General features: G+C 43.4%; 1 protein-coding gene across 4 annotated transcripts in view; it reads left to right on the forward strand.

Annotated features, from left to right (window-relative positions):
* Fam151b (family with sequence similarity 151 member B) overlaps nt 1–16,557 on the forward strand; it is a 41,145-nt gene that overhangs the window by 14,549 nt on the left and 10,039 nt on the right. For all 4 annotated transcript variants that reach the window (XR_008219603.1, XM_052743584.1, XM_052743583.1 and 1 more), the window contains 2 exons: nt 1,181–1,398; nt 3,788–3,923. Coding sequence is in view for 3 of the 4 variants with exons in the window: in XM_052743584.1 (XP_052599544.1) it covers nt 1,181–1,398; nt 3,788–3,923 (354 nt within the window). In the remaining variant the exon portion in view is untranslated. The remainder of the gene's footprint in view (nt 1–1,180; nt 1,399–3,787; nt 3,924–16,557) is intronic.

The raw sequence follows: 16,557 nt of genomic DNA on the forward strand, positions 1-16,557 counted from the left end.
AATTTCTCTTCTTAAAGTAGGAGGCACAGGAGAGAAGCACAGATGGGCACTCCCATCCTCAGGAAGAACAAATGTCTCTTCCATCCCTAGGTTTCTCAGCCTCCATCACAGTAGTACAGGACCTGTTTCTCTTGGTGAACCTTTCTAAAGGTTCAGAAGGGTTTCTCTTAAAGGTTGAAAGAACCTTTAGAAGTAGTGAGATTTTCCAGTTAAGTTAGTGTGTGTGTGTGTGTGTGTGTGTGTGTGTGTGTGTGTCTGTGTGTGTGTGTCTATGTGTGTCTATGTGTGTGTGTGTATTTGAGAACAGTAAGACACACACACACACACACACACACACACACACACACACACACACACAAAGTAAAAATGATATACTAAACTTACTGTTTTGCAAGCTGGGCATGGTATCACATACCTTTAATCCCAGGGCTTGGAGGCAGAGGCAGGAGAATCTCTGAGTTGGAGGCCAGCCTGGTCTACTGAGCGAGTTCCAGGCCAGCCAGGGCTAAGTAGTGAGACCTTGTCTCAAACACCAACAGATAAACACGTCAAAACAACAACAACAGCTGCTCTGAGGCCTGTGAGCACAGACAGCAGTTGCAGGAGAGAAGGCAAGCCACTGTTGACGTGGAACTGAAACATCCTCTCATTTCCACAGAAGGAGCTCACAGCACAGGAGAACCAGGCTGGTATTCGCGTTAGGAAATGTATCTTTATGCTTTCCAGGCACTTTATGAAATATGTTCATGTCTCCAAACTCACCCAATCGTGCATGAAGGAAAGAGACCTCGTCTCCTGTGGGATTTCAAGTGTCAGAGTCGCTCTTATCAAAGGCTGAGATGTGGCATGGACCCCTCTCAGAACAGCCCAGCTGTGCCTGCTATTCCCTGTGTGAACGGGAAGCAAACATGTATATCTTTTCTTACATCATTGCACACTTAGTGGCCTGAATATGGAGTTTGGAGCCCCCTGTTTGGTTCATAGCTGCTAGCATTATTGATATCGCTGTAAAATCTATAAGTTCCTTTCATAAAAAAGAAACATAAATATTTTAAGGTAAGTTGTGTGGGTTAGTCTTCCGCTCTCGTCCCATATGACGTTTTACATTTGTATTTTGAATTTGAGAACAGTTAGACCTTCTCCGTACTGGACGATTCATTGGTTACAAACTCTTTTTCAGTCTGGCAGCCGTCAGAGCATCCATGCTGTTCCTGCAGAATGTGAGGCAGCACCTGCAGCGTCCTGTGTGGATGAACGCTGACATCCTTCCTGGGCCAAACGGAAGCAGCAAAGTTGTGGACGCCAGAGCCTTCCTGGACACTGTGACATCCTTCTTTCCAGATGTGACCTTTTCCCTGGGTTGGACAACAGGATGGCATCCAGAGAAAGTCAATGAAGGTGGTGATTGTAATCAAGAGTTTACTGTTAAATGAGTTAAAATATCCTCCAGTTGTAAAAGTCGCACCATTAATACAGAGCTAAAAAGTCATCCCACACAGTCATCCCACAGTCATCCCACACAGTCATCCCACAGTCATCCCACAGTCATCCCACACAGTCATCCCACACAGTCATCCCACAGTCATCCCACAGTCATCCCACAGTCATCCCACAGTCATCCCACAGTCATCCCACAGTCATCCCACACAGTCATCCCACAGTCATCCCACAGTCATCCCACAGTCATCCCACAGTCATCCCACAGTCATCCCACACAGTCATCCCACACAGTCATCCCACAGTCATCCCACACAGTCATCCCACAGTCATCCCACACAGTCATCCCACACAGTCATCCCACACAGTCATCCCACACAGTCATCCCACACAGTCATCCCACAGTCATCCCACAGTCATCCCACAGTCATCCCACACAGTCATCCCACACAGTCATCCCACAGTCATCCCACACAGTCATCCCACAGTCATCCCACACAGTCATCCCACACAGTCATCCCACACAGTCATCCCACAGTCATCCCACACAGTCATCCCACACAGTCATCCCACAGTCATCCCACAGTCATCCCACAGTCATCCCACACAGTCATCCCACAGTCATCCCACACAGTCATCCCACAGTCATCCCACACAGTCATCCCACACAGTCATCCCACAGTCATCCCACACAGTCATCCCACACAGTCATCCCACAGTCATCCCACAGTCATCCCACACAGTCATCCCACACAGTCATCCCACACAGTCATCCCACAGTCATCCCACACAATCATCCCACACAGTCATCCCACAGTCATCCCACAGTCATCCCACAGTCATCCCACAGTCATCCCACAGTCATCCCACACAGTCATCCCACACAGTCATCCCACAGTCATCCCACAGTCATCCCACACAGTCATCCCACAGTCATCCCACAGTCATCCCACACAGTCATCCCACACAGTCATCCCACAGTCATCCCACACAGTCATCCCACAGTCATCCCACACAGTCATCCCACACAGTCATCCCACAGTCATCCCACAGTCATCCCATACAGTCATCCCACACAGTCGTCCCACACAGTCATCCCACACAGTCATCCCACAGTCATCCCACAGTCATCCCACAGTCATCCCACACAGTCATCCCACACAGTCATCCCACAGTCATCCCACAGTCATCCCACACAGTCATCCCACAGTCATCCCACACAGTCATCCCACACAGTCATCCCACAGTCATCCCACAGTCATCCCACACAGTCATCCCACAGTCATCCCACAGTCATCCCACACAGTCATCCCACAGTCATCCCACAGTCATCCCACACAGTCATCCCACAGTCATCCCACACAGTCATCCCACAGTCATCCCACAGTCATCCCACACAGTCATCCCACAGTCATCCCACACAGTCATCCCACACAGTCATCCCACAGTCATCCCACAGTCATCCCACACAGTCGTCCCACAGTCATCCCACACAGTCATCCCACACAATAATCCCACACAGTCATCCCACAGTCATCCCACAGTCATCCCACACAGTCATCCCACACAGTCATCCCACAGTCATCCCACAGTCATCCCACAGTCATCCCACAGTCATCCCACAGTCATCCCACACAGTCATCCCACACAGTCATCCCACACAGTCATCCCACACAGTCATCCCACAGTCATCCCACACAGTCATCCCACACAGTCATCCCACACAGTCATCCCACACAGTCATCCCACACAGTCCAAGGACCTGCAGGAAAGATCCGCCCCTCCAGGTGTGTGTGCCCTCCCTTCTGTTACTCCACATAGACCCTGATGACGTCTGGCCAGAAGCTTCCAAGGGAAATGGTTATTTGCAAGATGTAATAGAGCCAACGTTGTGTCTTTACCTGCTTTGAGCGAATCCCAAGCTGGTCTTTGCAAGTGTTTACATACTCTGGCCTCATTTTCCCATATAGCACACAGCAAATTCACTGTGTCAGCTGAAGTACACAGGAGCTTTCCCGGCAGTCGGGGCCAGAAGAGTGGGTGTGACTGAAGAACACAGCACTGTGCCTGAACATTTCACTGTTGTTGGGTGGCTTAATGATGGAGTACTTGATTAGCATGCCCAAGACCCAGGCCTTCACTCAGCACCTTTATAAACAAAAATAAACGTAATCTTCTTTGCACTGCAATGTTTTAATTCACTCTGAACTCAGTGGATGTTTTGTGAGCTCTCTAGAATCTCATCTATAACTTAGCAACAGAGTTGTCTTTTCCTGGGTAATTTGGTCTTTTAGTTAATTGACTTCCAAGATTCCAGTCAGAAACTTACAATCCTTTCTGATCACTTCAGGCTACAGCTGGACAATGGTGAAAGAGATGGACTACATATGCAGTGGCCTAACCCAGCCCGTCACGTTTCCTGTCAGGGCAGCTTTGGTCAGGCAATCCTGTTCTCAGTTGCTCTGGCTATTGAAGAAATCAAACAGGTATGAATTATCATCATAGCAGCCTCAGATGTGGATGTGCGGGTGCTGGAGAGGGAAGGGATGTGGACTTTCAAAGGGTGTGCTGGAGAGGGAAGGGACGTGGACTTTTCAAGGGGTGTTCTGGAGAGGGAAGGGATGTGGACTTTCAAAGGGTGTTCTGGAGAGGGAAGGAACGTGGACTTTTCAAGGGGTGTGCTGGAGAGGGAAGGGATGTGGACTTTCAAAGGGTGTGCTGGAGCTTGTCTGCAACCCCAGCACTCGGAGCAGAAGCAGAAGCGTTAGGAATTCAAGGGAATTTCCAGCTTCAGAGGGAACTGGAGGCTAGCCTGGGCTACATGACATTCTATCTAAAAAAGGGGGAAAGCCATGACATAATACTTATGAAAGGACAGTGTGTAAGAGAGAGAAGGAATGAAAACTGATTCACTTCTCAACAAGCCTCAAGAGCATAGCTTTACCCCTGTCCTCCAAGTAAATGTTGTCATCTTTTAATTATAAGTAGAAAATGTAGTTTATCTTTGAATATTAGTATTATAGAAATCTTTTTCATATGAAACTTTAATCTTTTGATGTACAATAAAAAAATTAGCGAGGGCTGGCAATGTGGCTCAGCAAGGACACGTTTGCCCAAAAGCCTGTTGACCTGATTTCATTCCCTGGGACCCGTGTAAATGTGGAAAGAGAGAACTGACTCCACAGTGTTGTCCTCTGACCTTCGGACATGAGCACATTAACGTGTGCATACACACACACACACACACACACACACACACACACACACACACACACACTAATAATGATATAAAATACATTTTGAGGGCCAGAGAGGTTGCCCAGTGGTTAGGAGCATGTGCTGCTCTTGCAGGGGACCGAGGACAGTTCCCAGCCCCCATGTCAGATGACTCTCAGCTGCCTGTAGCCCCCGCTCTAGGGAGATCACACCTCCACAGGGCCCTTGCACCCCCCTGCACATACATACACACACATAATCAAAAATAAAGTCTTAAATAATACTAATAAACAAATTTAACTTAATTGTACAATATAGTAAGTGTTGAAGTATACTCTGAAGGTACAAATATTAAAACAGTTTGGGTGCCACTTTTTTGGAGCCGCAGAAGGCGCAGAAGTCAATCCAAACCCGTCACAGAACTTAGTGTGGGGACAAGCTGTCATTGCAGTCATCAAGGCAAAGGTCTAATAACTAGTACAGCAGCAGCTAACTGTCTAGAAAGGCTACGTTCAGAGCTTTCCTCAGTCTTTGCCGACTATCTTCCCATTGATTAACACTTGAATATTAAACGGACAGTGCATGAGGAACAGACAAGGTTGGCGTTTTTAAAAGATGTGTTTATGTGTGTCTTTCATCTGTGTGTATGTATGTGTACTGTGTGTATGTATGTGTACTGTGTGTATGTATGTATGTGTACTGTGTGTATGTATGTGTACTGTGTGTATGTGTGTATGTGTACTGTGTGTATGTATGTGTACTGTGTGTATGTATGTGTACTGTGTGTATGTATGTGTACTGTGTGTATGTATGTATGTGTACTGTGTGTATGTATGTGTATTGTGTGCTGCCTGGTGCCCACAGAGGTCACTAAAGGGCATCAGATCCCCTGGAACTGGAGTTTCACATGGTTGTGAGCCACCCTGTGGGTGCTGGAACTAAACTTGGGTTCTCTGCAAGAGCAGCAAGTGTTCCCAACCACTGAGTCATCTCTCCTCCAGCCCCCAGGCCGGTTTTTTAGTGTAGTTTCAGAATAGAAAGGTTTTCTTGGTATTAAAGGCACCAAGTCCAGAAACCATGAAGTAAAATTTTGCTAAATAGCAAAACAAGAAATAAAAATAAGAAATTCTGGTAAAAATAATATTATGATACATGTCAAAGAGCCATAAAGAATTCTAACATAAAAAATTTTTACAGCTATCTAGCAAAAGGCCAAATTCAATAACTCACCAGGTCAGAGAGAGAAGAGGAAGCAGTCATGTGTCTGTTGTAGATGTCAACTGATTGATTTCTCTGAGGAATAATGTGGCATGTGCCATGATTTCATCAATAAGGGCTCATCTTCCTAGGAGAAGTTCATGTACGCACAGAGATACTAGCACATTTCAAAGCATTGCTTGTAATTATAAAGGATGTGGAATACTCCAAGTATCCTCCAGTCAGAAACTAGCTGAGTATATTGTGGTATACCTCATGATGGAATGGTAAGTACTTGTTGTAGGTCATGCTGGAGGCTCACTGTTTTGCTATGAATAAATCTCTAAAATATCTCTGTTAAGTGAAAATATTAAAGTTCAGAATCATGTGTGTCTTATGATTCCACTTGCATGGGGAAACTGAATTATAAAATATTTATAAATGAATTAAACTTCAAATTGTTTGAGTGATGGTAGCTTGCATTATGGTGAAAGAGAAACATTAGATGGTACCAGACAATAGACTAGTCGGGGTCTTCATTGCAAACAACTGAAACCAATTCTGGCTAACTAGTAGAAGAGAGGCGCATTGAGCTAATGAGGAGATCGTTACTTTAATAGTGTGTGGTGCTTTAGACATGCTCTTGGGGCAGCATGTCTTTATTAACTCTTATTACTGTGAACTCTGCTTCTGGTTTTGTTTGTTTTTGTTGGTGTTGGACAATTACTCTGAAGTCAGCTAGTGTACTATATTAATTTTTAAAGATTACTATTTAAATTATGGCACTAAATTAAATTATAAAAATTAAATTCTCTTGTAGAACTCTAATGTCTTTGAATATATCTCCGCACATTCCTGTTTGAGAAACATTCACAGTATACAGAGATTGTTTTCATGGATACAGGAGAAGAAGTGAGCATGTGCAGAGGCACCATGAGGTTAGAGCCGCAGCTGTGAGGAACCTGGCCAAGGATGCACTCTGCACTCGGTTCGTGTGCCATTTGCAGTATTTCCACTGAATGGTCAGGATGAATTTGAAAGGCTGTGTCGGATCCTGAAAATTTTGCAGCTCACAGAGGCACCTGCTAGTCCAAGAGCCCCAATTAGAAATAATTCTCTCAAACATAATCCTAGTGGACCTTGTGAAATGCAGACCAGTCACTTCCAACAGACATTGCCGGGCTGCTGGGTGTGATCAAGTCTAAGAACTCTTAGAGTGTTCTTTTCTTTTAAGCAGAAACTGCACAATTCTTAGACATCTACTGTTAAGTCTTTCAAACTGGAAATGATGGATTACATATAAATGATTTTTTCTATGATTTTACACATGGAGGTAGAGCATGACAGAGCTATTTCAATGACCATTCTGTACAGTAAGTTAACAGTGATGTTTTAAAGCTTTGGTCTTTTTTTTTCAGTAAATGGGCTCACAAAATATATAGAGATAATATTTTTAAGAACAGTGAGTGATTATTTTTGTCCCTCATTCTGAATTTGTATAGCAATGTTAGAAAAATATTAGTAGTTAACTAATCCATGACCCATCTTTTTACAATAAGGACAATGTTTGAGAAATATTTTTTTAAAGCAATGAGTTCTAGTGACATAAACAGTATAGATTACCAAAATTTAAAATATTTCTCTCAACTAATATGTAAATATGTATGTAAATAGTATTTTTTTTTTTTTTTTTGGTTTTTCGAGACAGGGTTTCTCTGTGTAACTTTGTGCCTTTTCTGGAACTCACTTGGTAGCCCAGGCTGGCCTTGAACTCACAGAGATCCGCCTGGCTCTGCCTCCTGAGTGCTGGGATTAAAGGCGTGCGCCACCACCGCCCGGCCTGTAAATAGTCTTTTAAAAATGATCAGGAAGAGTCAGGAATGTGTTGTACTTGGGTTGTCGTTAGAGATACCAATCGTTGTGACACCATGTCTCATGAATTGCACTGTGTTTCATTATTGTTCATCTTTATGGACTAAATGCTGTTTTGATTATGATATTTTTATTAAGACATTGTCTTGGCCTTTGCATGTGTATGTGTGTGCAATGCACACGTGTGTGGGAAACCCTTTTCTGAATGCAAGTGCTGTGTATGAAGTTGCCAAGGCTTAGAAGACTAGGAGCTAAGCCTCTTTTTAGTGATATGATACAGTTTTCTCTTCTCCTTCAACTTATCCCCTAAATACATGTCAAAGGAAGTAGTTGAAAATGAGTAGCTAAATGGACACTAATCGTTACCAATGAAAAGACAATTTAGAATTCATTTCAGTATCATTTTATTACTTTATAAAGACAAATATGCTTTTATTTTAATGCTTTACCTGTTAAGTTGGCATTAAAATATACTTCAGCCTTATAATGGTAGCAGATATTTAAGATAATTATATATGTATACACACACATACACACACATATACACACACGTGTGTGTTTGCATGGGAGGGGATCACTGGGTATTTTGTCCATGCCAGGCAAAGCACTTCTCCAATGAACTATATTCTCAGACGCTAAAGTTCTCTCTTTTGAAAAATGTATAGCTTATGAAAGGGCATATTTTCTTCAGTAGCCATAATGAAAATCTAACGTAAAATCAGTGCAATTAAACTTTAGACATATACAGCAACTGTCATTGTATTAGACACAAAGTAAGTGCAATTAAACTTCGGAGCAGTGATTCTCACCCCTCCTAATGCTGTGAACCTTTAACACAGTTCCTCATGCTGTGATGACCCCTAACCATACAATTATTTCAGTGCTACTTCATAACTGTAATTTTGCTGCTGCTATGAATTGTAATATAAATATCTGATCTGTGATATGTGACCCACAGGTTGAGATCCCCTGCTTCAGACATACGCAGTGACTGCCATTGTACCAGATAATAGAGCCATCTTCATCCCAAAACTTCTAGAGTGTTTCTTTACTCTTCTGTAGAAAAAAAAAAAAAACCTATAAAACCCCATCATTCTTACGGCTCTAATGGCCTTATACTGCTTGAGATGGGAAGAAGTTGGAAGTTTATTATTTACTTTTAATTAGAGCAAAAGTGCTGAGATGTTTATCCAAGTTGACTGATTCAAACAACAAAATCTGATCAGTATTCTCCCTTAAAAGACTGAAGGTTAGATGCCGGGAACCCAGTCAGTGTGGCCCAGCACGAGGCCCTTAGCACACTACCCACCACCAAACAAAGGGCGACAACAAACCCCTCTGTAGTTAGATGCACATTGTTCACGGTCTGTGTGGCTACATTGCATTTATGATGCACTGCTATTTTTAAAGTTTTTTTTTCAAGTTTTAAGTGTGTGTGTGTATGTGTGTGTGTTCATGCAGGTGCACATGGGAGCATGCACATTTGAGTGCAGGTAGCTGCAGAGTCCAGACAAGGGTGTGAGATGCCTTAGAGCTGGATTTGTACGTGGTTGTCAGCAGCCCCATGTGGGTACTGGACACTGAACCGGGCCTTCTGCAGGAGCAGTACATGTTCTTAACCCCCGAGCCATCACTTCAGCCACTTGAGTTACTGTCGTGAATCAGTCCTTATACCCTGCATTGGTTGATATCATGCATCTATATCTATATATAATATGCACATGTGATGTTCACATGCTATATATATGAAGGTCATTTATTTTTACATACTTAAGCCCAAATCTAATAATTTTATCATTTTTAATGGTTTTCAGTTGATTTTTGAGTCTGTGAAGCAAAACAAATTATAACCTTTCTAAACAACGATATTTTCTCTTTTGGACTTGGGTAGTTTTCATTTCCTTTCCCTTTTCCAGGTTTGTTGTTAGTTTCCAGAACCAGGGTTCACAGCTAGGGGAAGCCTAACTCCAGCAGGTAACGCCTGAGGACATTTCTGTTCTGGGACCTTCTGTGTGTGACAGGGATTCTCGTGGCTTCTTGTGCCAGGAGCCATGAGTGTGTTCTGCACAGGACACCCCCAGGGAAGAGTTCTCTCACACAGATGCCATAATGCCCATATGGAGAATTCTAGAAACGTGTCCAATTATTAGTGATTATGGACATTGTTAATGTGAAAGCTTTTCAAATCCTGCAAAGATGCCAGTCTAAACAAGCATCCAAATTCCTATGTGTTTTCAGTTTTCCCAAATGCTTTTTCTATTCCTGTGAAAGCCATCTTGGCTGGCTGTGGTGGCCACGCCTTTAATCCCAGCAGGCTAGCAAAAGCAGCCATATCTCTGTGAGTTTGAGGCCGGCCTGGTCTACAGATCGAGTTCCATCCAGGTTAGCCAAAAGTAGTATCTTCTCGCCGGGCGGTGGTGGCGCACGCCTTTAATCCCAGCACTCGGGAGGCAGAACCAGGCGGATCTCTGTGAGTTCGAGGCCAGCCTGGATTACCAAGTGAGTTCCAGGAAAGGCGCAAAGCTACACAGAGAAACCCTGTCTCGAAAAACCAAAAAAAAAAAAAAAAAAAAAAAAAAAAAAGTAGTATCTTCTCTTCCCTCCGTGCCTAGTAAGAGAACATTTACTGTGCGATTTTTCCCATCGTGGTCTTTTCCCACCCCTACCTCCCCACTGTGTCTGACACGCCAGTCCTGCCATGTGCTTCTCAGCGCTGATTCTCCCTTGATCTGCATGATTTCCTTTCTCAGTTTTAGGTATGAGCATTTCATAAAATGACCAGTACCTTCTTATGTATTCAAAGATACTGAAAATAACATTTAAATGGCCTACATGTGAAACCTTCTAAACCTGAGGCTTTGGGGAAGGCTAAGCTTGAACAACCTTTCTATTTATGATTTAATAAGTGGTTTGCTTAGTTTTCAATGGCCTTAGAAGCCAAGTTTCATAAATTATATTTTCTTAGAAAATTGTTCAATCCATGTTTTTAAACTTACTTAGATACAACTGACTAAAGTAGTTGATTGCTCTCTTAGTTTCTTAAAAGTCTTCAGTTCCTTAATGTATCTTTTTCACTAATTTCTTGACTAGACTAGATAATTTTTGTAGTTGTTCTTGTTTTGTTTTTTTGAGATGGGGTTTCTCTGTAAAACAGTCCTGGGTATCCTGGAACTCACTCTGTAGACCAGGCTGGCCTCTAACTCACTGAGATCTGCCTGCCTCTGCCTCCCGAGTGCTGGGATTGAAGGCATGCACCACCACTGCCTGGCTGTAAACTAGATAATTTTTATGTGTGGTGCATGCATGTGTAAACATTCATGTGTGTATACACGTGCATGCAGATGTACTCACAGGCTAGAGACTGGTGTCAGGTGTGTTCCTCAATTACTCGCCACCATATTTTTTGAGACAAGGTGTAGTCAGACATTTCTCTACTGCCTGTCAGTTCCCAAATAACCACTCAGAGGGTTAATATTACTTATAAATACTCAGCCAATAGCTCAGGATTGTTACTAGCTAACTCTTACACTTAAATTAACCCATAATTCTTAAGTCTTAACTATGTTTAGCCACAAGACATTCTCGTCTTGCTTCTCTGTGTTTGCCAGTGACTGGCTCCGCCCTTCCTCTTCCCAGAATTCTCCTAGTCTGGCTCTCACACTCAATCTCTTCCTGCCCAGCTATCAGTCAGTCAGCTCTTTATTAGCAAATGAGAGTAATACATATTCATAGTGTAGAAAAGGATTGTTCGACAGCACAAAGTCTCTCATTGAACCCGGTGCTTACTGACTGGTTAGGCTGGCTAGCCAGTCTGCTCTAGGGATCCTCCAGTCTCTCTTCCCTTCCTCCAACCACCTGTGTTGAGGTCACAGATGTGTGCTCATACCATCATACCATTCTTCTATGTGAGTCCTGGGCATCCCTACTCAGGTCGTAGTTCTAGGACAACCAGGACTACACAGAGAAACCCTGACTCAAAACACACACACACAAAAGTTTTACCCCCAGGGCAATCTCCCTGTTCCTAGACTGGATGATAGTTCTTTAAGTGAGCTCTCTGATTGGATTGATTTTTCTGGCTTATGACTTAGTGGTTCCTTCCCTTCTTCCTTAGAGCACTGACTTCCTGTCATTGCTCTGGGTGGATGCTCACACCGCTGGTTTTCACCTTTGCATTTGTTAAGATAACTGAATTACTTATATTAATATAGATGTTGAAGACTGCTCTCTTTCTCTGCCCTGTGCTTGAAACATATCCCGTCGGTCAGACATTGCTGATCTGAACAGGTCTGCATCTGTTAGCCATCTAAGTGGTAGTTTTTAATCATTTTATTTTCATGTAAGCAGATAATGTCTATATCTCTGCTTTATGGATTTATAATTGAAGAACATTTGATGGTAAGTCTGTCAACTTATTTCTAGGTGATCTTTTCTGTTTCATGGTTCTGTGGTTTTGATTACTATGGTTTTGTAATTTGACTTTAAATCAAGAATGTGATACTTCCAATATTTTTCTTTTTGCTCAAGAGTCTTTAGATATTCAGATTTTCCATAGTTCCATATAAACTTCAGGATCTTATTTCTATTAAAAATACCGTTAGTACTATGGTGGTTTGAATGAGATGTGTCCCTCCTAGGCTCGGGCATTAGAACACTTAGTTCCCAGTTGGTGGTGCTGTTTGGGAGGTTTAGGTGGTTAGGCCTTGCTGGAAGTATGTCCCTGGAGGTTGGGCATTCAGAGTACAGCCCACCCCCCCCCCCCCCCCCGGTTTGTTTTCTGTTTCATGCTTACAGTTGAGATGTGATCTCTCAGCTTCCTGTTCCTATCGCCATGCCTGCCACTTGCTGCCATGCCTCCCCACCATGGCCGTTTGTCCCTTTGGAACCATAAGCCAGAGTAAACACACTTTCTGTAAGTTGCTTTTGGCCATGGTGTTTATCACAGCAACATGAAAGTAATTAATTCTTGTGTTGGTGCTAAGAGTGGACTCTTGCTCTGAAGAACCTGTCATCCCCCCGCCCCCATCCAGGGAATGTGGAAGGCTTTGGAACTTAGGACTAGAAAAGTGGTTGGATGCTGTAAGCAGAGCTGGATGGGCCAGCCTAGTGGGGTCCCAAATGACAGTGATGCTGAGAGCCAGGTGGACTGTGAAGGGATGCCGGGCTCAGGAGATTTCAGAGGGAAGCGAGGGCTTTAACAGCAACTTGGCTAAAGACCATTCCTGTGATACTCTAGCAAAGACTCCGGATGCCTTCTGTCCCTGTGAGAACTTGCTTGAGGCTTAAATTAAGAAAAGGAGTAATTTCCTTAGTGAAGGAAATTTCAAGACTATTTAGTGTTGAGTTTGTGATATGGTTATTATTGACGACGCTTCTGCATGTGTACAGTGAAAAGAGCAATGGGGCAGAAGGAAATAGAAATGTACCACTTGAAGAGAAAAAGAGCACTGGGAAGCTTGATGTTTTCTAGTCAGTTACATCAGTACTTGGCATGACTACAAGTACAGTTCTGAACATAGTAAAGAATTTGATCCTTTAGTGGGTGACTGACCATTAACATGCATGTCTTAGTTATCTTTAACCGTTTGCAATGTTAGAAATTTTTATAAGATTAGAATTTGCAGCTTTATCTCTATTAAGTCTGGGCCTTAAAAAAATAACAGTTTCTGAACTGAGGCTCTTGGTATCAAAATCAAACTTTAAATAATTAGTACAGTCCACAGGGAGTCTGGCGACCTTACCCTCCTGGTCCTTTCATACTGCACCTTCGCAGAATGTAATAGGTGCTTACATGACACAGTGATCGAAATAGCTAAAGCTTAACAAAGTTAGCAAAGAGAAGGAGGCTATGTGTGCATTCTTCAGCCTGAGTAGACCTTAGGTAAGGAGAGACAGTCTCTAAGCCAGTGGTTCCCAACCTTCCTAATGCTGGGACCCTTCAACATAGTTCCCGTGTTGTGGTGACCCCCAACCATAAAATTATTTCATTGCTACTTCATAACTGTAATTTTGCCACTGTTATGAATTGTAATGGGAACATCCAATGTGCAGGTGGCCCTAGGCTACCCCTGTGGAAGGGTCTTTCAATCCCCAAAAAGTCATGACCCATGGGTTGAGAACTGCTGCTCCAAGCTCTTTGCCAGTCTGCTCTTTGTCCTGCTACATCATAAGACAGGAATATACCAGGTTCTTGTGTTCATGTTTGACACTCATAGGTGTGGCCCTTTTGTGTATGTATGTGTGTATGTATATATGTATGTATGTATGTATGTATGTATGTATGTATATATGTATTTATTTTTATAAGATCACATGTTAATAATATAAAACATTTTCTAAACTTAAAAGTTCCAAACCTTATAAATTTGAACATTTTCAAAGTCGTTCTTTAAAAAATATCCAGTTTTTTTTCTTAATTTTTTTCTGTTAAACTACAAGATTTCCTGTTAAGAAAGTTTAAAATCTTTCAACTGTGTGTTCTTGTAATATAAAAAAATAAAGTACCTTTTCTACTTCAAGATACAGGGCACAAACATAATCAGCATAAGGTAAATCCAAGCTCTAAAAATGCAAACAGTTCAGTGCTCAACATCTGGGATTCATTCATAAACCCTGGGTTTTTCCAAGGGGCTTGGATCTCCTCTCTGGCCTCACTCTCAGCAGCATATACATAGCCTGCCTTCTAGGTCCCAGCCGGCTCCATTTCATTGTGGCTGGTGTTTCTGGTGACTATCACATGGTACTGGCATCTCCAAAACTGCCAGAGTCCTTTTCCTGGGCTCTCTTTAGAAACTCCAGACCTGCCACATAGTGACAAGCCTCAGCTGTTCTCCGTGACTCCTCCATGTCTTTAAAATGAACACCACCTGGGTGACTCTTATTGTTGGTTTTAAACGCAGCACTTTTACCATTCGAGAAAGGTCAGAGGCACTACAAAACCCAGTACCAGAGACATGTGCAGGGGCGAAGGGAGTGCAGAGTGGGAGGGAAAGAAAGCAGAAGAGAGGAGAGGAGTCTGTGACCGGCTTTTTAAGGATTCCCCTGCACATGTGCTTGTGGGCTTATGGAGCTACGCATGTGCTGATTGCATGACCACGCCACATGCATTACATAATCATGCAACACACTGACGAAGTGAGGCCCCTTACTTAGCTACTGAACTAACTGCACATGTGTGGTCATATAGCTAGAGCGGCAGAATCCTAACATTCCAGACTTTTGCTTATTATAAAAAAGTGGGTGAACAGGAGTAGGGGCATCGTTTCTCCTGGAAAAACTGCTTCCAGCTGACTTGATGGGCATCGGTTGATTCTTGCGGGGGGGGGGCGTAGGGAAGGGGGCTTCTGAAGTAGATAGGAGTCCTGGGATAGTGGGTTGTCGTCTGCTGCCTTGGAGCTGTTCATCTTTTTTGGCTTGGACTCTGACTGCTTGTGTCTGACAGGATGCTGGTGAGACAGAGAAAAGCTAAGAAGAAAGAATTATTATTATTTTATTTTTTCCTTTGGGGGGTTCCCAGGGTGAGAGAGGGGGTCCCAAGACCAGGAAGGTTTGGGATTGGCACTTGTCTGAAGTAGATCTGACCTGTCCAGATGGATTTAAGCTAGTTTCTGGAGCTTAGAAAAAATTGAAACATATTAAGAAGCAGCCATGAGAAAATTAAAGTTTTGGGCTGGTGACCATGACATGACATTGTAGTATTTAGTACTCTGCTTGTGTTAGTGAGTGAGAGAGAGAGAGAGAGAGAGAGAGAGAGAGAGAGAGAGAGAGAGAGAGAGAGATTGGAACATGTTTTTATTTTTTACCTGAGATAAGCCTTATCAGAGATAGATTTTTTATTTTTATTTTATAATTAATTTAATTTTACATATTAGCCATGGATTCCCCTGTCCTCCCTCCTCCCACCCCCTAGCCTTCCTCCCAATCTACCCCCCATTCCCACCTCCTCCAAGGCAAGTTCTCCCCTGGGGAGTCAGCCCAGCCTGGTAGATTCAGTTGAGGCAGGTCCTGTCCCCTCCTCCCTACGTCAAGGCAGAGCAAAGTGTCTCAGCATAGGCCCTAGGTGCCAAAAAGCCAGCTCATACACCAAGGACAGGTCCTGGTCCCACTGCCTGGGGGCCTCCTAAGCAGTTCAAGCTAATCAACTGTCTCACTTATCCAGAGGGCCTGGTCTAGTTAAATGGGGGCTCCTCAGCTATTGGTTCACAGTTTATGTGTTTCCACTAGTTTAACTATTTGTCCCTGTGCTTTTTCCAATCATGATCTCCATATCTCTTGCTCATATAATCCCTCCTCTCTCTCACTGATTGGACTCCTGGAGCTCCACCTTGGGTTTGGCTGTGGATCTCTGCATCTGCTTCCATCAGACACTGGATGAGAATTCTATCATGACAGCTAGGGTGTTCAGCCATCCAGTCACCAGAGCAGGTCAGCTCAAGCACTCTCTCGACCATTGCCAGTAGTCTATAGTGGAGGTATCTTTGTGGATTTCTAGGGACCTCTCTAGCACTCTGCTTCTTCCTATTCCCATGGGGTCTTCATTTATCATGTTGTCTCTTTCCTTGTTCTCCCACTCTGTTCCTGATCTAGCTGGGACCTCCCGCTCCCCTAAGCTCTCTTTCCCCCAACCCTTGCCCTCCATTACCCCCACCCACCCACACTTTGTTCATGTAGATCTCATCCATTTCTCTGTCTGTGGGTGATCCCTGTGTCCTTCTTAGGGTCCTCTTTACTAGGTAACTGCACTGGAGTTGTGAGTTGCAGTCTGGTTATCTTTTGCTTTACTTCTAGTATCCACTTATGAGTGAGTACGTACCATGCTTGTCTTTCTGAGCATGG

Source organism: Peromyscus californicus, unplaced genomic scaffold (assembly GCF_007827085.1).
Source record: "Peromyscus californicus insignis strain IS unplaced genomic scaffold, ASM782708v3 Scaffold_18__1_contigs__length_77618521, whole genome shotgun sequence".
NCBI classification, from domain to species: domain Eukaryota; kingdom Metazoa; phylum Chordata; class Mammalia; order Rodentia; family Cricetidae; genus Peromyscus; species Peromyscus californicus.